At 33.9% G+C, this 23,383-nt stretch overlaps 1 protein-coding gene and 1 long non-coding RNA gene across 8 annotated transcripts in view; both read left to right on the top strand.

Moving 5' to 3' along the window:
• Positions 1 to 23,383, top strand: part of HIVEP1 (HIVEP zinc finger 1) — a 148,045-nt gene that overhangs the window by 75,941 nt on the left and 48,721 nt on the right. For all 7 annotated transcript variants that reach the window (XM_032247705.1, XM_032247706.1, XM_032247707.1 and 4 more), the window contains one exon: positions 3,445 to 3,498. In XM_032247705.1, the coding sequence (XP_032103596.1) occupies positions 3,445 to 3,498 (54 nt within the window). The remainder of the gene's footprint in view (positions 1 to 3,444; positions 3,499 to 23,383) is intronic.
• Positions 11,443 to 22,085, top strand: LOC116529793. Its single transcript, XR_004259671.1, has 4 exons — positions 11,443 to 11,455; positions 12,959 to 12,962; positions 14,417 to 14,427; positions 21,219 to 22,085. It is a non-coding gene; the product is annotated as an uncharacterized LOC116529793 (long non-coding RNA).

Genomic DNA, 23,383 nt, shown 5'->3' with positions numbered 1-23,383 from the left:
AGCAAGGGCTTACTGTAAATCCTTATTTTAAGATTATTTAGTTTTTATAAATGATTTGTTTTTAATTATTTAGTCTTCTTCCAGAAGCCCTAAAAGAAAGAATATTATTTCTTAAGGGCTCTAGGACCTTTTCTTTTGTTCAGTGGTTTCAGATTGTGTTTAACTAATGCAGAGACTTCTTTTGTGATTATTTATAAATGATGAAAATAAGATATTTTTACATCATTTTCTTACAAAAACAATTTTTAATTTAAGGTATCATACAAGGTAGTTCTTAGCGTTTGTCATTAACAGTTTCTGTGTTTTAAAGGAGAAGAAAGAAAAACTGTAAAAATGTATACATTTGTAATAGTTGCATAACAAAGATGTAATCTATGGTATTAGTTACTTCTAGCCTGTTACTCTTTTAGCCACTGGCCTCTCTGGATCTTAAAGATGGGGGATCCATTCATGTGTTTGCTGGAATTTTTTCCCAAGTGACAACTCCTTCAAGTATATTTAATGTAAAAATGGAATGAATTAAGATTGCATCTTAATTTAAATATGGTAAGAACTCATTATAGTAAGAATGCATATTACTGGCTTCAGATTTACTGATAAGGTATGAGTAGTCTTTTTGTGTATCGACTTTTTATTTTTAGGTAACAGCAACAGAGAAACTATGATTTATTTCTGAATGTGTAGTTCTTTGTGCGATTGTTAGCCTAGATCCCAGTGATGATGGGGAGGGCATGTTAGGGGATGTCTCAGAATCTAAGATACCTTTTTTCCCCCCTTTGCTTCCCCTTCCCCAAATCGATACTTACACGAGAGATGTGATTGCTGGGAAGTGTTATCCTTGGTAAAAGTTTGGCAAAAAGTATGTGTTCAAAATTGCGTCTTATATTGGTGAACTTCAAGGTGTAAATTTATAGTCCAGTGGGGAGTTCCAAAATGAATGTAGTTGCGATAGGGGCAGAATTTTTCATTTTTAATAGGGAAGAAAAGAAAGTAGAGTGTGGAGAGATTTGCTTCTGAATTACATGTATGCATAATATATATGTATGTGTGATATGGGTTGAAATGTAAAAATATATTTTTTCTGTGTCATGGTGAAAAAAATGTAAATAATGCTTTAAATATCAGTAAACTGTCTTGTATGAATTAAGAGCATATAATAAATGACTACTTTCTCTGTAATTTTGGAGCGTGTCTTTAAAACACATATTTACCAGGAGAATTATAAAAACAGGCTAAATATAAACAGGAATTTTAATAAAACTTGACCAAAGTAAAAGCTTTTATAATGGCTGGTAGAAGCAAATTGGAGATTGTTTACCTATTGACCTGGAGGAGGTACTTATTATAGTTAATGTAGTAAATGTCCTAAATCAATAGTCTAAATTTGCATACAGTGATTATCAAGATAAAAAGGTAACTTGACTGAAAAATTTAAAAATGGAGACTAGTATTTTGTAAGCAAATATAAACAGGTTATTTTTGTAAGAGTTTTGTTATGTTGAAATGCAAACAGAAAGTGGTCAGACTTCAGTTACTAAATAGCAGCTATTCTGTTAAGTGTTCATTAATCATGAGTTTTTGTTGCTTTAAGCCACAATTGATTCTGTTAAGAAAAAGTTGTTTTTATTATATAATGCAAAATTATGTGCACATAAACTATTAAGCACAGTTGTTACTACTGTGAATATATAATACATATATATTATTTATGATTCTTAAGTTTGGGTGAACTACTGGCAATAGAAATAACAGTGCTTTGGTAAACTCCTTTTAGATGTTTTTCAAGTACTATATATTATGTGATTTGTTTATTTATAGTTCAAATATCTACAAGTAACTCATGTATTTCATTTTGTAAAAGGGGGCCTTAGCTTTTGATTGCTTATGCTGTGTTAATATAGATTTCATGCAAGCATTCCGTATTTTTCTCTTTGAAGCAAAACTACCACTGAACGCAAGATCCAGTTTCTGCATTTAATGTGTGTTTTTTCCAGTACTATTTTTAGCTTCACTCATTGTTTCATGAGAAATCAGTAAAGTTTGTAAATCAGAAAAATTGTCTTATTCTAAAGATTGCCTGTAGTACTCTCAAATTATATTCTAGATCTGATAATTTGCAGGAGGCAAATAGGACATTGCTATGGGCGATAAATTTATCAGATGAGAATTTAGTTATTTTTTACTATTGCTGAGATGTAATGTCTCATATTTCAAACTAGCTTGCTTCCTTTGTTCTGCGGCTCCCATATTGCCTTGGCAGGTTGGATCAATATGCAGTCGAAGGACGTTTGATCTGTAAATAGATGGTTCTCTGAATTTTTGGCCTTTTCTGGCAAGATAGGGAGAGAGGTAGGTAGATCATAGTTTGAAGGGCCCATGGTGTGTGGTGTCTGACTTTTATTTATTTGGGGTAGGATACCATATTGGAGGTTATATCTTCCATGGGCGGTGAGCAGTGGTAGGGTCAGCATTGGAGACAATTTCTGAGGCTGATGCACTTACCTAAATTGTGCTTGCATATTTCGGATATCTAAAATGTTATATAATTACCAATATTGTCTTCAATTCAGTACAAAATAGTACGCTGGGAATTTGTTCTCTTTACCATTTTAATAAGTACCTAGATCAGTGTCTTAAATTTGGAATTGATTACTGCCCATGCCATAAAGTATGTTATCCTTATAAAATTTAAATTAATTAGTATTGAAGTAGAACATGCATATATTTACAAAATTCAGGTGTGCTCCGATCCCCAGATCGAAGAACAGCAGGACCAAGGCACTGCCCCCAGCTCTGTTAGTCTTTGCGCCTGGGTTACATCTGTCTGGCAAAACTGTGTACATGTGTAACAGTTCTGCAGTCAGTTGTATATAGTATCTCTTTAATCCCTGCCCTCCCTCATACTTCATAGATGCTGCCAGCTCTGTGCCACCAGCAAGGGATAGGCACTTTCTGCCATGCCACATTTCAGCTCATCCTTGCCTGTTTTTCCATCCTTTTCTGTCTTCTGTCTTAGGTCTTAATTCTGCTTAGTCTGGTCGTTTCTAAGCTAGTAGGCATTTGTTATATCTCTAAATCCCTGTTAGGTACATCTCTAAATCCCTATTAGGTACTTTGTATGTAAAGATAGTATTATTTTTAGATACTTGTATTAGATTACTAAACTTTTAAAGCTGTAGTTTGGTATTTAAAGTACACTCATTATTTGCATTATGGAAATATTTATTAATTGGAAGTAGTCCTTGTGACTAAGAAATGATTAAAATTATAAATTTAAAAGGAAATATATCCTTACTTTAACAGTTTATACACATCTGTTTCATAATTTATTCAACACATATTTATTACTATGTATCTGACACTGTTTAAGAGTAGTATGTTTGCTTTACTGTATTCTTATTTGTCTAAGGTCAATTAATTTATAATTTTTTCTGTTTTTCTTAGACAAAATTGAAGAAGCACAAAAAGAACTTAATGGGGCAGAAGTTTCAAAAAAAGGTAAATTAAAGTCAGCTTGAATATAAACTTTATTCTTGCAGTGATGTCTGTACATATACCTCATAAATGCAGCTTTACTAAATAAATCAATGTAGACATCACAAAATTAGAAATCCCTTTGAACTTATTGATACTTAAAATTTTATGGACTTTGCTTTAGTTACACAGCACATTCTGTAACTGTTTCCCACATGTTAATGTATGACTGGTAGACGTATGAAAGGTTATTGTAGCTCTTTTGAAAGTCCTGTTTGACACTGTCCTATAGCAATGAAAGTACCAATATAAGAGACACAGTTGGCTATGTCCATGCATGTGTCTTCATGTGTGTCTTCATGTGATGCAGTTTTTTTTTTGTTTTGTTTTTTGTTTTGTTTTGTTTTTGACAAAAACCTAAGGCAACTATAACAGCCTGAATACTAGCCAGTGGAAGAATAGTTGAATAATTTGTAATATACTCATATTTTGTGATATCATGCAGCTTTGAAAAAATGTTAATTACTTTAGTTGATGGTGATGACTTATCAAATAAGAAAAACATTGCAATGTCCACATAAAACATCCTATTTTTTTGTGAAAACTAACAAAGTCAAGTGTATATGCAAGTAGATTTGTGTATGTGTACACACACAGAGGCTTCTGTGAGATTGGACAATGTTGGAAAGGATTTATGCATAGATATGTGTATAATAGTGGGAAGAGGAGCAAGGGAAGATGACCCACTCATTTATACGCCTTTGTATTATTTTACTAGCTACAATGGGTATAATTTTGTATTAAAATTAAAACTAGAAAGGAAAAACTTGGTTTTTACCATAGAAAGCAATTGACTATCTTTCCAAATAATATAAAAAAATAGATGCGATGCATAAGACCACGTAGGGATGATCAGATAGTGAGATGAATAGTGTTTAAACACTATCTATTAATGAGCAAAATTATGTGCTTTTAATATTGTGAGAAGATAAAGTTCTCTTTATGACATTTATATTCCATGATTTATTATTTATTTTGTCTTGTTATATCTTCAAATTACAGTAGACTGTTTTGACAGAGTAATTTAGCTAATTAGGATTCCAATGGAAAACCTTTTTACAAAAAAAGTAGCTTTTAAATCCAGTTAGACTGCTGAATAGGTAACTGTAGGGTAAATAATTTCTTGCCATCCCAGTTCTCCATCCCTTGGACCAGCCTGTGAAGCCTCCAAGGTAGTTTGGGGTTGGTCTTAACATTTAATGAGGTGCTTTGTAGCACCCCTCATGTCTTCCTTGTCCTCACCCCACACTCCTTCCATGGGAGCTTTGGAAGGGCCATGTATATCTGACCCTCTAATGACATTCTTGCAGAAAAGCAAGGATAGAAAGAGCAGAGATGTCTCCATGCATGGTCATGCTGTCCCTTTGAAGGCTTGACTGAAGGTTTCTTCCTCTTAAATGCCTAAGGTGTTTATGACACTTGGGTTATAAGAGGCCATAATTTTAAAGTTTTCTTTGTCTAGAGCCAGCCTTTTTTTTTTTTTTTTTTTTTTTACATCTAGCCATGGTTTAGAGCTGCTTCAAGTAGCAAAGTGAATGTTGTCTTTTTTTTTTCCTTGTTACTTCTTTGGCAAAGAGTTTTCAGAACAGTGAACTAAATGCCTGATAGTAAGGAGGAAATGGAACAAAGGTTCTAGAAAGAGGAACTGGATAATGAGGTTCAGAATAATGGATTGGGCTACAGTTGGCAGGCTACATTTATTTAAGAGCTAGGATGAATACCAAGCGAGCATTGTTCTGTGCAGTTCACTGCATAGAATTACTACTTGGCTTTCATTTTTATACAGCAATTCTGGGCAAATTAAAAATAAAATAGTTTTCTCTTTCAAATGTAAGTAAGGAATAATATCAATTTCTCTTTACATGAAAAAGAAGTCTTTGAGTAACAGAGGTATTGAGAATTTTCAAACCTTTTCTTGCTGTTACCTATTTTATTTTAAAGGAAATTCATTTCTTCCATCAAAGAATATACTTTAAAAATATAGTCATTCATTTTAGATTATGGTAAGTCATCTATGATAGATCTCTTTCACATTGTCTTTCTGATGTACTTTGGGTTTTTTCACCCTCTAAGTTTAACCACGTTGGCTTAAAAAAAATTTTCTTTAAATGCTGCTTATAGTTCTAAGGCTTTGTCTCCATTGTAGGTTATGTGGTCTTTAACTTATATAAGGCTCTTTTTCCCTTTCCCTCTTTTTTGTAATTATTAGGACAAGTAACTAATTTATTTTCAAAAGTATCTAGCATAGCAGTAGGGTCTTAAAAGCAACTTGCTCATAAATATATTAAAAAAGACATTTCCTCCTATATTTTAACAATTTAAAGAGAGTTAAATCTGTTTAATGTAATATGGAAGCAAATCAACTGACTTTGCGTGTTATACACCACTAGAATAAAGAAATGCACTAAATTGTGTTAATGTACTTATTCTTTTTCCCTGCTTTCAAATGAAAATCAGAGGACTTTGATTTATTTTGATTTTAATCAATTTGGGGATAAATATAAGGATGCAACATTCACACAATTCTCCATAACGTCATTATGGTTTTCCTTACAATGCTATCTCCCGATTCCTAACACGCATTGTGCGTGACACTATTTTTAAAATTATTGAGTGGGAAATACATAAAATAGTGACTGTCACAGGTGTGGTAATGGAATATGACTAAAATTAACTGGGAAGAAATAAGTAGATCGATTAGGAGAGCTTTTATGTGCTGTCTCAAGCTTTAATTTTAATACCTTGTTTTAAACTTGTATCATAGAATGCTTGACACATATAAGTTAATATATGTAGCATATTAAAGTACAAACCATAAGAATGACATGGTAATCTTTGATTCTCACACTCAATTTAAGAACGGCAATGTTGACAGTACCATTGTATCCATTCCCATGCTGATCGGCAATTCACCCCATTGCCTCTTCTGTAGAGGTTTTACTGTCCTCAGTTTTGTAGCCATCATTTCAGTCCTTTTAAAAAACAGTTATGTCATAAAAGTATGTATCCCCAAATGATATATTTTCTAGTTGTGCCTGAGTTTGAACTTTTAAATGAAATGAAATTATACATAGTCTTCTGCAGCCTTTTTCACTTAACGTTGTTGCTGAGATTCACCCATGCTGTTGCACAGAGCTGTTACTTTTCGTTGTTGTAATAACACTGCACTGTGTGAAACTGTTGGCCCATTCTTCTGATAGATTTAAGTTATTTCCACCTTTTGCTATCATAAACAATGCAGGTATAAATATTTTTTTATTCTGGTGCCTATGTGTGAATGTTTTCTAGAGCATATATAGGGAATGTGGATGCTGAGCTCTATAAAATGATGCTATATTGTTTTCCAGAGTCTTTTTGGGGAAACTTTTTGCATTCCCACCATCAGCATTCAAGAATTCATTTTGTGCTATCAAGTACATGGTATTTTTAGTCTTTTTAATTTTTTTCTAATTGAATAGATGCTAAATACTCTTTTATTTTGCTTTGATTTTTGTTTCCCTGATTACTATTGTTAAAAGAAAAACTTTAGACACAAGAAGTTTAACAGATTTTATTTAAGCAAAGGATGATTCATGAATCAGGCATCTTTCAGAACCAGAAGAGGTTCAGAGAGCTGTGCTGAGCAGTGTGAGCAGTAAGCTCGTATAGGGTGAACATGGAAGCAAATTGAGAAATTACCTGATTGGCTGCAACTAGGCATCTGCCTTATTTGGGTAGGGTATGATGAAGCAATTGCCTTATTTGGGCATAATCTGATCAGTTGGCTGCCTGGGATTGGATAAAAAGTAGCTATTTGTTACCAAAAAAATACTCTAAATTAGGTTGTAGTTTGTTAGGTCTTAACTGAAGGGAAGGAGACAGCCTCAGGCAAATGGCCTCCTGCTCATTTAATTTAATAATGTCAAACATGTCTTCATTTGTATTCCACCTTACTGAAATGCTTGCTAGCATTGTTTGTTGCTTTTGTAAAAACCGAATTCTTTGTCTTTTTCTTAATATATTTTGAATAAGTATCTTTTATTCATTTTATGTGCTTTACTGTTCAGCTTAATTTTATACTTTATTTAAAGTGCCTTTTAGTGAATAGAAGCTCTTTGTTTTAATATTGTCAACCTATTAATCTCTTGCTTTTGTGATTCGTTGTTTGTATTTTTGTCTTAAATCCTTCTCTACCGCAGTCTCGTGTGTGTGTCTGTGTGTGTGTGTGTGTGTGTGTGTGTGTCTGTGTGTGTGTGTGTGTGTGTGTGTGTCTGTGTGTGTGTGTCTGTGTGTGTGTGTGTGTGTGTATTTATTTATTTTCTATATTTTCTTCTAAAAGACTTCCACATTTCAGATTAAAAATCAGTCTGGAGTTGTTCATTTTTAAAATAACATATTTAGCTTTTTAATGTAGTGCGAGGTAGGATTTAAGTTTCTTTTTTTTCTCAAATGGATAACCGCTGCTAATATTGTTAGATGTCCCTGAAACATTTAGTATGTTTTCCTTTTATAGTTTCATATTAATTTTTCATTTTTGTATGGGTTTGTTTCTTAGCACTCTGTTCTGTTCTGTTAATTTGTTTAATATCACAATGTGTTAATTACTTCATTGTCTTCACATACAGTGTACAATAAACAGTATGTACTATGTACAGTAGGGCAGATTCCTTGTGTTATTTGCCTTTAGGAATGTTTTGACTATTTCTAGTTCCTTGCTCATTTATTTGAATTTTAGAATCAGGTTTTTTAAAAACTTGGTGGAATTTTGTTTGCGTTTCATTGAATCTGGGGCAAACTGACCATCTTCACAGTTTTTAGACCTCCTATTCAAAAAGATTGTTATTTCTGATACTTGTGTTTTCTTTAGTGTCTAATAATTTTCTCCATGTGAATCTTTAATTTTTTTGCTCTATATTTTAGAATTAAGTGTTTTGGCCATTTTAATGATTTATTTTGTAAAATTGTTTTCTAGCTCCTGGCAAATAAGAATGCAATATACTTTTGAATATTTATTTTATATCCAGGTACTTGGCTGGTGAAAATGTGAACATTGTCTGCTGGTGTTTTTACATTTTCTTGTCATATCAACTGGGAATAATGAAAGTTTTGTTTCTTCATTTTGAAATCATTGTTTCTTTTATTTATTTTTCTTGTCTTGCTCAGTCATCTCCAGTAGAATGCCAACAGAGATCAGTAGTAGTGGCATCCTAGACTTGTTCCTGATTTTAAAGAAAATGCTTATAATTTTTGTGTGTGTGTGTGTGGGAAGATAGTTTGTATATTTTTTGGTTGCTTAAAGGTGTTATCTTCTGTTTTTTACTTGTTGAAATTCTTTTTAAAAATCATAAATGGATTTTTATTCTAATCACATATGTTTTGTTCGTATGTATGTAAAGATGATCTTATTATGTCTTTTATTTTTTATTCTGATGTTTAAATCTGACTTACATATCTTTAAACCAATTTGGTCATGATGTCTAATTATTAACCACTGCTAGATTTGATTTGTTAACATTTTATTGAAGAATTTTGAATCCATGTTCAAGACATTGATCTATGTTTTTATTTATTTTTTCTAGTTTTCTTTGCCTGATTTTAAGGTTATACCAGTTTGATAAGATGATCTGAGGACTATGTGCTTCTGATTCCCATGGAGCTATTTGTTTAATATTAGAATCAGACCTTTGTAGGCAAGTCTTAGAACTTTTGGGAGGGACTGCAGGGTAGGCTTTTAACTCCTGATTCAGTGTACTTAACAATAAGAAATTATCCAAACATTCTATTTTCTCTTCAGTTTTAGGAAGTTGTGTTTTTCTTGTAATGTATTCATCTTATCTAAGCAGTCACATCTATTGGCAAAAAAATCAATCATAGTATTCGGCGTGTAAATAGTTCTCTATTTTTTATTGCTTCTGTCATTCATTTGTGCCTTTCCTCATTTTCTTGATTAGTGTTGCCAGCTTTCTGTGTTTTACTTTCTTTTTATTCTGCCAACATCTGATTTTCATGATACTTTCTTGTTTCATCCTTTCTAGTTTCATTAAATTTTGTTCTTTATTGTCTTTTCCTGTCTTTTTCTTTTGGTTTATTCTGTTATTCAAATTTCTTAGCTTGGAATGCTCATTCATTTTTAAGTCTTTATTCTGCTCTGTTGGAATCCCTTAAAGCTGTTAGTTTCCTTATAAGTATTGCTTTAGATGTATCATAAACAAGTTTATATTGGTTTCATTCTTTTCTTTGCTGGTTTCTTCTCTGACCTTCCCCCCAACCCTAAATTGTGTTTGAAATTTTTTTCCCCACATGGATGGGGATCTTATTTATTTTGTAGATGTTGTTAATTGTTTTTTTTTTTTTTTTTAACCATTTAGGGTATCCAAAATTATTTCTTCTGTTTTTGAATATTGTGTAATAAGAATTTTCTGAGAATGTGATATAAAATACTAATAGATTTTATGTTAGAAATTGAGCATTTTATAAGTAAATTAATCATTTTGCCATGATGAAGAAGCTGAAGTTGAATGACGTTAAATAACTTAACCCAAGGGAGTGCAACCAGAAAGTACATGAGGAAAATTAAGCCCACACGTCTTGACTGTGCTGTTCTGATAGTATTCCCTGGTATAACTGGATAAGATCTGTGTTACAGTGATAGTTGAATTTCTGGTCTCTGGTACAGTTATCTTTCTGTTCTAACTTACCCTTTTGAATGATGAGATTATGATAGCAGTCACCTACAAAAATGTTAGAATGATCCAGAATAAAATAGTTAGGATTCAGACAATGGCCATAGAAAAAGGTAGAGATTTTACGTCAGCTTTGCATTATGATTTTTTTTTTTACATTCTCTCTCTCACAATAAAAACCTACAATTGCCACTATCATTACCAGTAATTTCTTTTCAGCAACGGAGGCATGACTCTTACATTATATACTTCAACCCTAGAATATTTTTATTTTTTAAATAATTTCTGTGAATATTACCATCTATATAAGTGTAAGAGGGCCTTAATATGTATAGGTAGCTTATATGGGTTAAGAAATATAGCAAGGAAATCTGTTATAGTGATACTGAATGATATTCATATTTGCTCTGAAAAGTCAGTTGATAAGTGGGATTTTTGTTAACATAGGCACAGTTTATGCCCTGAAGTACCCTTGTCTTATCTGGGGAAGCTTGAGGGAAGTTAGGTTCCTGTGTAAAATGAGACTAAGTCAGAAGTGAGAGTGGCACTCCACTGGATCAGTGTGTCAGTAAAAATGCTCCTTTCTTGCCTACTTTTCTACACTTAAAAAAATGAATAATAGTTTTATGCATTTTATAATGATATTATAAAAATAATAATATTTTTTTGAAGGTAACATGAATGAGTTTCCAAGGGGTGGAAAATACTGACTCTCATTTAAAACAATTTTAATTACCACATATGACATTTTTTTTAAATGAAGGCTAATTTTCAATAAATATTTTATGTTAATAAGGCAGTGCTTTATTGCCAATGACACTGTCTTCCGTAAAACTTCTGCTGAGTATAATTATGAAAGTACAAGAACATATTCTTCTAATTAGGGATGACAGAGTCCTTCCCGTGTAACACTGTAATTTAGGTGGTATAGTAGAAAAGTTGGGCATATTTTATAAATTAAAATGAAGAATGTCAATACTATAAAAGATAAGATGAAAATGTTTTAAAATTGGGAGAACGTTTGTACAATAAAACAAAACTTGATAGGCTTACCTTAGAAAGGTATTGACAGTTTACAAAGTGAAAGCTCATACTGTTATGGCTACCGGAAAGGCTAGTGTAGTGCTTTTGTGAGATGCCTGAATGATAGAGTGTTTTTAAAGGAATGCAGTTTTATTATTTTAATATTATATTGATGCCAACTAGTGTATTTTTTAACCAGTTATGGTCTTTGGGTTTCTTAATCATTAGGAAATAATGTATTTTAATGAACGTGTTTAATAGAGGTTTATTTTAAATGACAGTATTTGTAGTTCCTACTCTGTTAATATTAAATGCCCTAAAAATTACCATGTTTTCTCCTTGTAACTCTCATAATTTATTTAGCAAATTATTCTGCATCAGCATTTTTTTTTTTTTTTTTGCCCTGAGAAATAGATAGGAAAGAAAAAGTCTAAGCCCTAAAGGAGCCCGCAAGCATTAACCCAGCTCCTACCCAGATCATCATAAATCCTGAATGGGTTGAGCAGAAATTCATGAGGTAGACTGGCAGCAGTGCCTAACAAATTTCCCTTGAGAAAACAGCAACAGATTTTTTATTTTTTGGAAAAGAAACTCATCTCCTTATTTTACTATTAAAATTTCAAATTTAAATATTCATGTCTTATGAAGTATATTCTCTTAGTATAATAGACAGTGAATGTTGTGAGCTTGAATTACAGAGAAATTAGTATTATTTTAATTTTTTGTGTCATTTGTATAAGTTAAAGGTATCATGTGCTAACCATGATACTTTTATATTGTCAATATTTTGAGATTTAAATGCCATGTCAATATTTTGAGATTTAAACATGCCAAATCCCAAGAGATCATTGCCTTTCACAGATAGACTGCCAGCTTTATAAAAGATGATTTGCATAATGATATAAACAAAGCATTTTGTAGTACATTAATGTAAAATAAATGTCTTCAAATATCCTGTCCTTATTGTGTTTAAGTTAGAATCACAAAACATTACTCCTTATGAAATATGAAAGGCAAAAATTCTCAATATTTCCTAACAGTGTTACTTACGACCGTCTGTTGAGCGATTTATTAAATTAGAGACTTAAGTAGCTAACCTGATTTTAATTTTATAGGATGATTCATAGAAAGACTCACATTCTTGTGCATACTTATAGCATATTTCATTGACTTCAAAATGCTATTGATTGCAAGATGCACAATGATTTTATGCATCCTTTAGCAAGGAGAAAAGTCACTGCCAATTAAGTTATGACACAGTGCTCTTATAATTGATTAGAAGATGCATCCTGATTTTAGAGAGATTAAAATGTTTTTTAAAATTTGTCTTACATTATATTAAATACATATTTATGTCCACTGCTACATTTTTTGACAAGAGAGATAAAGTAATTAAGGTCATGGCATGCGGATTTGAGCTGCTTTGAGAGCATCCCTGAGGACTGTGAAAAACAAAGGAATGAATCTTATCTTAGAGGCTCATTTGGGGATTCATAGAAGAGTGGTATAAGGGGAAAAACCCAGGTTTTGTTTGTTTCACTTTGCTTCTTAGGTAATTGACTTCATGCCATATGTCGCAGTATTTTCTGTATAAATAATGCCACGGGGTGACTTATAAGGTTAATATGTGTTGCTCTTCATCTATTTAGGCTTTTCTCCAGGTTTGCTACTGTATTCTCTGTGTAAGACCAAAAAGAAAGAAAGAGGCAAGCTTGTATATATATTTTGCCTTCATAGAGACTTGTTCTCATGTTTCCTTAGAGAAGTGAGCAGACATGTTGCATAAAGATGAAGAATATAATTTGCAGGGAGAAATAGTAGAAAATAAAAATGAGAGAAGGCAGATAAATTGAAGACAGATAAAGAACTAGGAATGTCTAGAAAATGAATTTAAAAAGTTTAAAGAGCAAAGCGTGGAAATAACAAAGTATCATTCAAACAAAAATATGATGTTCTTTAATTTTTTCACTATAAAATAATACCTTTTATTGTTTCACTATAAAATAACACCTTTTATTGTTTCACTGTATTTTATGGGGCTGTGCTGTACACAGGAAATTTATCAAACTTTGAAGGATGTGTCTTAGAATTTTTCCCTGAATACCAAGAATGGCGTATAAAATTATTTTGTTTAAGATAGCAGTTGGAAGTATCAAATTAGAGTCTGTGGATGAGTAGGAAAGGGCAGGAAGAGGAAGGAAGAGCATCACAATGGAAACAACTGTATGTGGCAACATTCATGCATGGCCTCATCTGTGGTGGGAGATGGACTGCTGGAACCGGAGGGGCAGACACCGTGGGAGTCCAGCCCACTGCAAAGGAGGAGCAGAAAGGGAGGGAAATGTCACTGAGTTTTTGGCCTGGAGGAGTGTTTATTTCAGCAGGCCCACCCCACAGCATGTGGTTAGCTATTTAATAACTGTTTAACATGTGAAGAAAAAAACTTGGTAACAGATGCAACCTACTGCTGCGCACCCTCACCCTCTCACCTCTGCCAGGGTCTCCTCTCATTTTCCCCTTAAAGCTTTGCCTACAGTCATAGTGCAGCACTTACTACAGTTACTAGTGCATGTAGTAGGCATTTGACAAATGTGTATTGAATCAATGATGATGGATGTTAGGGAGGTCAGAAAGGATGGATTCCTTTACAGGCAGGATTTGTAAACAGTGTTTATTACAGCTTTCTTTTATTTCTTAAGTGTGGTTAGATGCGTAATCTAGATTGCTTTTCTGAAGTAAATTGTTTCTTCCATCATATTAAATTATCTGGTGCAGTGATGTATACAAATAGTTTGTGTATGTCACTGTAACAAAAATAAAAGCTTCCTTCTTTAACCTTGAATAGAGACCGTGAACAACTCCAGATGAAGCGTTTCTTATGACATCATTGAATCAGGAAGACTAAGACTATTCTCAGTGTAGCTATTTTGTAATATCATAACACCTTTGTAAACCTGGTGAGAGGTTGTGATAGTCTAAAGAATTGAGGATTCCAGGTTTCTGGTATTAACACTACCGTTCAAACATCCTGGTGGTGGAAATGTTTATCAAGGGGCATTCACATTTCCCTGTCTTGGTAATAGACAGTATTGCCCTGGATTTAAGCTTTTCTTACTGATGTAGGGTCCATGGTAGGCTGGTAAACTAGCTGGGCCAGACTTAGAGGGGCAGCTGGGGAGGGAGATAACAATTTGTAGCATTTTTCAAAGTGGTGCAAATACTCCCCACCATGGTTGATTTCAATCTACCAAATGGTTGCAGCTTGCAAAATTCCTGAATATTTATTTAGTAGTGGAGTGGTCCACGGCACACATTAGTTGGATAAATCAGTATCATACTATATTCTTGTGGATTTAACTACCGTATACTCTCATAAGAGAGAGATATAACACTGGACACTAATCTGAAATTTAGAGATCCTAGAACTTAGAAAAATCACTGAAATCTTTGGAATCTTTCTCATGAAAATGGAGCAAGAGAATATAAATTTGAAAGACTCAGGGCAGAATATGACTGTTTTTCTGTAAACCTGGCCAGTGTCTTAATTGAAGGCTGAATCAACCTTCTACAAAGTGATTTTCTTAAACCTGTAAAAATATGTTAGAAAACAGGGTGAGTATTCCTAATCTGAAAATCTGAAATCTAAAATGCTCCAAAATTTGAAACTTTTTGAGCACTAATATGATGCTCAAAAGAAATGCTGATTGGAGTATTTCAGATTTCAGATTTTCAGAGTAGTAACCGGTAAGTATAATGCAATATTCTAAAATCTGGAAAAAAAAATCAGAAACCCAAAACACTTCTGGTCCCAAGCATTTTGGATGAGCGATAGTATGCATTTGGTTTACTCATCAGTGTCAGTTACCTTGTTAGCAGCATTCAGATTTTTGTCTTTCAGCGTTCTGTCACTTTTGTACAAACCATACTATCCAACATTAGAGCAAGTTGTAAAAATAGAAAATGTATTTCATGACACATCAGTTGTCACTTTTCTATTGCCTTTTGTGCTAACCCAGATATATCATAGCCAAAGAGGACCTGTCTTGAGTTGTAAAATTGTTCTTACCACTTTCTGTGAAGTGCCTGTCAGGAGTCAGGCAAAGTGCTTAAGTGAAGAGGCAAATAAGAAGGTTAATATAGCAAATTTTCTTTTCTTTTATTTTTTTTTTTTGGCAAATATTCTTAAGTATATACTTTCTTTTCTTAGTGGAGTCTTTAAAAGACATAGTTAAGTAATGATAACAGTGTATTTCTGAACTGTAACATTTATAAATATGTGTAACAGTAATACCAAAAAGGGGAAAAAGGAAAATAGAGCTATATAGGCGTAATGTTGCCACGTCACACTCTGAAGATGTGAGGTAAGTGCTAGAGCTACTTCAAAGGAAATAAGCAAAAATCCCTGTAAGTGAAAAAGTCATAAATAATATATTTGAAAATATTCACTTAATGTAAAAGAAAATGTTAAAGGAGAAGTAGAGGAACAACAACAAAAAAAAAACAGACCAAGACGTACAGAAAACAAAAAGTTAAATCGCAGGCATAAATCCAGCGATGTCAGTAATATCAATAATGTGAATGGATTAAACAGTCCAATCAAAAGGCAGAGATTGTCAGACTAGATTAAAGAAACAAGATCGGACGCTGTACTGTTGGCACTGGCGCTCACTTTAGATCCAAGACACAAATCTATTGAAAGTGAAAGGATAGGAAAAGATATATCATGCAAATAACAGGCATCAGAAAGCTGGAGTTGCTATGTCAATATCAAAAGGGACTTTAAAAAATGTTATTAGTGGTAAGCAGGGACATTTTCTAATGATGAAAGTGTCAATTCATCAGGAAGATATAACAGTTGCAAACATGTATCCACCTGACAACAGAGCCTCGACATACATGAAGCAAAAACCGATAAAAATGAAGGGAGAAATAGATAATTCAGCAATCACAGTTGGAGACTCAATACCCCACATGTAATAATGGTTGGAATCTTCTTGACAGAAGGTCATCAAGGAAATAGAAGACTTGACAACCAACACTATGAGCCAAGTAGACCTAAATACTCCACAGAAGAACAACAAAATACATATTCTCCACTATACATAGAATATTCTTCAGGATAGAGCATCACCTAGGCCATAAAGCAGTTGATCATTAAATCAAACAGGATTGAAATGATACAGTTTCCTCCAACTGCTGTGGATCAAAGTTAAAAATCAATAACAGAAAGGTGTACTGATGTGAAAAAATTCGTCCAGTCCCACATTGTCCCTAAGAGGAAGAGAAATATCAGTCAGCAAAACAGAATTTCTTTCCTACAAATGACACCAAGGCTTTCCAGACAAGTAGACTAGGAACATTGCTGTCATACTGATAACAGGTAATTCTGCATTTGAATCCCTCTAAATGAGGAAACTAACAAAGGTAAGTGCTGCTGGAAATGTTTTCTTTGAAACAAAAATACAGCTTGACGTACAACTGCAGTTCTTCCCAAAAAAAAAAAAAAAAAAAAACTCAAAGTAAAAAAGCATCTCCATAAGCATCAAGCAAGAAGCGGATTATTTGAAGATGCAAATATATGTGATCTCATTTTCTTTCTTTTAAATAAGGTAGAGTCAGAGCATGTTAACAGTTGAAACTTTTAGTATAGAAATACACTTGTGACCCAGTGTTGTCAATTTTTAAGGGCATACTTATAAAATGATTATTATTTTGTTTTTATGTTTATTTTATTTTAATATTCAGTTTAGTTTATTAATTTTGCATTTTAATAGAATAATAGCTTTTTAAAGAAAATTATTTAAAAACATTAAATAAAATATATGTTTATGAGTTTTTTTTATGAGAAGGGTATTAAACATTTAGTTTCATTGAAGCTAAAATACCAGTATTAATCCCGGCTCTTTAGTAAGGTAGAAATACACATGCTGAAATAGTGGTGTAGCCATCTTGTCCTAGTATTGCAATTGAAACCAGCAATGGTGTTGATTATGTAATAATGATAATAATATCAACAGAAGCAATAATAATGAACTAAAATTGAAGTTCTGGGCACTATGCCAAGCTGTCTACATGCATTATCTCAAATAATTCTCACAACCCCATGAGGTGCCATTATCTGTGTTTTACAGATAATGAAGCCTCAATAATAGAACTTACCCAAGGTCACATAGCTAAAGCGGCAGAGCCAGAACGTAGACCCTGGCTTCCTCATCTTCAGAGTTCACCAGAGGATGTATTTGAAAAACGATGATTTGGAGAAAAAGTGAGCAGAAGTGGTAACTGGCTACAAGAGTAGAGGATAGTTTCTAGTTTAGACAACTGCATGAATGGCTGTGCCACACGTGGAGACTTACTTTTTTTATCCATCTGGACTTAACTGTATTAGATAGCTGTTGCTATATTTAATATTCTAGGAAGTTTAATATATGTTACTTGAAAGTTTTGAGTGTTTTTGAGGGAAGGAGAAGAGTATTGTGTCGGTCTTGAATAGTGTATTCTTATTTTCTTCCTCAGTCTTAGGCCTGTTCAAGTTTTTACTTTCTTGGGCCAATTTTATCTATAGTTTAAGTTAAATGTTATGTGTCATTCAAGTTGTCCAAATAAATTAAGATGGAATAAAATATTCTCGTAATTTTAAAGAGGTTTTTTTTTAGTTTTCCATTTGTGCAAGTCTGTTGTGACAAATTCTTTCAAGTGTCATTTATTAGAAAAGTTCTATTTCCTTTCACTCTTGAAAAATATTCTTGCTGGGTTTGGAAGCACAGAAGTCTAGCCTGCCATTTTATTTTCTTGAGTACATTGTTGATGTAGAGGTTTCAGTCTGTTGCTTCTTTGAAGGTAATCTGGCTTTTAAAAATTACCAGTAATTTTTAAAATTATTTTTAAGATTTTGGGCCTTGCTTTGACTTTTGCAGTTTCAGAGTGATGTGTGCAGGTATGATTTCTCTATATTTACCTTGCTTGTGGTTTGGAGTGCTCTTGGATCTGTGCATTCATGCATTTCATTCATTTGTAACCATTTTTTGACTTTATCTCCTCACATGTTGCCTCTGCCCCATTGTTTATCTTTCCATCTTCTGTCTTTGTTTTGTTACTTTCTGGATGTTGTATCCTTTGGTCTCCTAATACTTTATTCTGTGTTGTTTTCATCGGACTTATCCTTTATTTATTTCTCTCTCTCTTTCTCCCCGCCCCCGCCACCAAGACAGGGTCTTCTTGCTCTGTTATCTAGGCTGGAGCCCAGTGGTCTAATAATAGCTCACTATAGCCTCAAAACACCTGGGCTCAAGCAGTTCTCTTGCTTTAGCCTCCCAGGTAGCTGGAACTGCAGGCATGGGCCACTGCACCCAGATTATATTTATATTTTTTGTTTTAGAGACAAAGTCTTGCTATATTGCTCAGCCTAGTCTCAAACTTATGGCCTCAAGCAATCTTCCTGCCCCAACCTCCTGAGTAGCTGGGAGTGGCAGTCCCAGCCGCTGCACCCAGCAACTGTCTTTTTCCGTTGTCCTAATCTAAGCTTAAATCTTTCTTAGTTCTATTACAGTATTTTTTTCAGTTCTGTGATTTATATTTGGCTTTTCAAATCTGCTATGTCTTTTATACTTTGAGTTTTCTGAAATTTTCAGTATTTTTGTTTTTATTAAATTAGCACATTTGTTTTAAAGTCTTTGTGTATTCATTCCAGTATATTGGACCCTTGTAAATCTGTTTATAATATTGGTTCTTTCATGTTGAATTCTTTTCTCAGATGCCTGGTTATCTTTGAATATGTGATGGACATTTTATTTTTAAAATTATAGAAATGTTTTAAAGCCTAAGTTGACAATATCTTCCTTCAAAGAAGATTTCAATTTTCTTCTGCCAGGCTTATAGGAGAACTGACAATCTAAGATTCATCTTAATTGAGTTTTGGAGTGTGGGATTTTTGGGGCCATTGAGAGTGAGTTGCAGTTTATGTGAAGCTTGATCTTTATCCAGTTCTCCCTTATTCCCAGAATGAAGCCCTTTACGTTCTCAACTGAAAACATGCAGGTTTTAACATGGACTCCATGCGTGGCATGCCCTGGGTTCTGTCCTTTGTACCTTTAGCTCCTTTAGATTGTCAGAACTGCCCAGCATTTTAGCTGCTCTTTTGAATAGATAAACCCTCCCTGAGCAAAAGGAGCCCCACATACCGATCTCCCCTTTTTGGACCTGGTTATCCTCTCCTGGATCTTGTCTTAGTAACTCTCTTTTTACTGCTTAATTGCCTTCAAGCTGATAATATTTATATTTTGTCTAGGTAATCTGTTCTCAGAGGAGGAGGATCATCTGAATTACTTAATTCTTCATTACTATAAGTCCCTTATAAAAGTTCTTTATATGTTATCATATTAACCCTTGCCTTACATGTTGCAGATACTTTCTCAGTTTGTCACTTGCTTTTTAAAATGAAAATTACACACTCTCACACAAACACAGTCTTTAGTTTTTATGTATTCAAATTGCTTTGCTTACTTTTTTGCTTAGGAAATATAATCCCAGCCCAAGGTGAGCTAAATATTTATCCCTATTTTTCTTGTTCTTTCTGTGGTTTTATTTCTTACAATGAATTATTGAACTTATTTTGGTACATGGTGTTTGCTTAAGATCTGCTTCTATTTTACCATCCGTTGTATGAGACTTGAATCTTATCTCTTTTCCCCAAAATGCTGAAATATGGCACCTTTTTCATTTGCTATGAGAGTGTGTGTGTGTGTGTGTGTGTGTGTATGACAGGATCTTCTTATGGATTCTTGGTTTAACCATGGATCTGATCTTGAGAAAATACTGTCTTAATCATTTAATATCTTTTCCATAAGTTGTCTTTACATAATTTTCTTTCAGAATTTTATTGTTTAATTTAGAGTGGTTATTTTCTCATGAAGATTGGAGGCATGTTACATTTCTGAAAAGAGTAAAAGTTTTTATTGTTTCAGATTTTATAAAACTTAGATATTTGCAAATTGACGTATTCAAAATATGATTTTTTTCCCCAGAGGCATGCTGTGTTTCTTTATTATGTAAGACATTAAAAAAAAAACACCTCATACTAAAAACTTAAAATTTTCTGTATATTTAGAATATTCTGTGCTAAATTACGTCATGGCATTTTAATATTTTTATTAATATTAATCAAAGAATATTTTCCATTGTGTTTTCTAACTAATCATTTATGGCATAAGGAAAAAGACTGATATTTGTGTATTTCTGTACTGAACACTCTTGTTAGGTTTAGATTTTCAGTGATTTCTTTTGGGTTCTCTAAGAGAACATTTTATTATCAAGAAATAATGCTATTTTCTTACCATCATTTATATTTCATTTCTTTTTTTTCTTTCATTGTGTTAGCTGAACTGGTCTACAGAAGTGATTAAAAATAAGTGGCTATTGCAGGAATCCTCCTATTATCCCAGACCTCAGGAGAAGATTTTTCTAGGATTTAGTTTTGAGTATTGCATGTCATCAACATGAGGTGGATATTCTTTATCATAGTTTCTTAGTTTGCTAGTTTTATTTTGATTTTTCTAATTTCTCTTGTGACGTCCTGTTTGAACCCTGGGCTATTCAGAATTGCATTGATGAATTTCCAAACATCTGGCGATTTTCCACATATCTTTCTGCTATTTGTTTTTATTTTAATTTTGCTGTGTTCAGGGAACGCACTTTCTGTGTCCTCTTAACTTTGTTGAACTGCATACTTTGTTTTAAAATGTGACTAGCCAATACGCAGTGTGCCTGGTGGCTTCTTGAATATGCATACTGTGGAGATGTCGTGGGTTTAGTTCTAGACCACTGCAGTAAAGCAAATACTGCAATAAAGCAAGTCGCACGAATTTTTTTATTTCCCAATGCATACCAAAGTTATGTTTACACTATGCTGTAGTCTGTTAATTGTGTAAATGAGTATTGGCTTTCATAGCATTTTGTCTAATAAAACAATATACATACCTTAATTTTAAAAATATTGCCCAGAAATGCTAACGATCATCTGAGTCTTCAGTCAGTCATAATCTTTTTGCTAGTAGAGGGTCTTGCCTCATTGCAGATTGCTGCTGACTGATCAGGGTAGTGGTGGCTAAAGATTGGGGTGGCTGTTGCCATTTCTTAAAATAAAGCAATGAAGGTTGCCACATTGGCTTTTACTTTCATGAAAGGTTTCTCTGAAGCGTGTGATGCTCTTTGGTAGCATTTCACCCAGAGTGAAACTTCTTTCAGAATTGAAGTCAGTCCTCTCAAACCCTGCCACTGCTTTCTCAATCGTGTTTATGTAGTACTCTAAATCCTTTGTTGTCATTTCAGCAGTGTTTACAGATTTCATCTCAGGAAACCACTTTCTTTTCTCATCCATTGAAGTAGCTCCTTATCCATTCAAGCCTTATCATGAGATTGGAGCAATTTAGTCACATCTTCAAGCACCAGTTTAATTCTGGTTCTCTTGCTCTTTCCAGCACATCTGCAGGGACTTCCTCCACTGAAGCCTTGAATCCCTCAAAGTCATCCATGAGGACTGGAATCTGCTTCTTCTAGACTCCTGTTAATGTTGCTATTGTGACCTCCTTTCATCAATCATGAATACTTTTAATGGCATTTAGAATGGTGAATCCTTTCAAGAAGGCTTTCAATTTACTTTGCCCAGTTCCATCAGAGGAATCAATATCTAGGACAGCTATCACCTTATGAAATGAATTTCTTAAATAGTAAGGCTTGAAAGTCAAAATATTCCATTAGAGCTCTTGGATGACAAGATTTATTGTCAATGAGCAGTGATACTTTAAAGGAAGTTTTTTTTTTTCTGAGTAGTGACTCTCAACAGTGGGCTTAAAATATTCAGTAAACCGGCTGGGCACGGTGGCTCACGCCTGTAATCCCAGCACTTTGGGATGTTCAGATCACCTGAAGTTGGGAGTTCAAGACCAGCCTGACCAACATGGAGAAACCTTGTCTCTACAAAAAATACAAAATTATCTGGGTGTGGTGGCACACGCCTGTAATCCCAGCTACTCCGGAGGATGAGGCAGGAGAATGGCTTGAACCCTGGATGCAGAGGTTGTGGTGAACCAAGGTTATGCCACTGCACTCCAGCCTGGGCAACAAGAGTGAGACTCTGTCTCAAAAAAGAAAAAAAAAAAAAAAAAAGAAAGAAAATTCAGTAAACCATACTGTAAATAGATGTGCTGTCATCCAGGCTTTGTAGTTCCATCTGTTGAGCACAGGCAGAGTAGATTTAGCCTGATTCTTAAGGGTCCTAAGGATTTTCGGAATGGTAGATCAGCATTTGCTTCAACTTAAAGCCACCAGCTGTTTTAGCCCCTAACAAGAGAGTCAGCCTGTCCTTTGAAGCTTTGAAGCCAGGCATTGACTTTTCCTCTCTAGCTATGAAAACCCTGGATGGCATCTTCTTCCAATAGAAGGCTGGTTTATCTACATTGAAAATTCATTGTTTCCTCTAGCCACCTTCCTCAGTTATCTTAGTGAAATCTTTTGGATGACTTTCTGCAGTGTCTACATTAGCACCTGCTGCTTCACCTTGCCCTTTAATGTGATGGAGATGGCCTCTTTCCTTTTATCTCTTAAACTAACCTCTGTTAGCTTTCGCCTTTCTTCTGCCGCCTCCTCCCTTGTTTCAGCCTTTATAGCATTGAAGAGAGTTAGGGCCTTTCTCTGGATTAGGCTTTGGCTGACGGGATGTTGTGGCTGGTTTCATCTTCTGTCCAAACCACTAAAATTTTCTTCATATCAGCAATAAGATTGTTGTGCGCTTTCTTATCATTCGTGTGTTCACTGGAGTAGCACTTTTAATTTCCTTCAATAACTTTTCCTTTGCATTCACAATTTGGCTTACTGGCACAAGCATCCTGGCCTTCAGCCTATCTCAGCTTTCGACGTGCCGTCTGAAGTAAGCTTTTGATTTAAAGCTAGAGACATGCAACTCCTCCTTTCACTTGAACACTTAGAGGCCCTTGTAGAATTATTAACTGGCATAATTTCAACCTTGTTGGGTCTTGGGTAACAGGCAGGTCCAAGGAGAGGCAGAGAGACTGGGGAATGGCGGTTGATGGAGCAGTGAGAACGCACACAACATTTATTAAGTTCACGATCTTACATGGACACAGTTAATGCAGCCCCAGAACAATTAG

Source organism: Sapajus apella, unplaced genomic scaffold, assembly GCF_009761245.1.
Source record: "Sapajus apella isolate SASKATOON/1434 unplaced genomic scaffold, GSC_monkey_1.0 scaffold63, whole genome shotgun sequence".
Taxonomy (NCBI): domain Eukaryota; kingdom Metazoa; phylum Chordata; class Mammalia; order Primates; family Cebidae; genus Sapajus; species Sapajus apella.
Note: the sequence above shows the minus strand (reverse complement) of the source record. Positions and strands in the feature narration are given on the sequence as shown.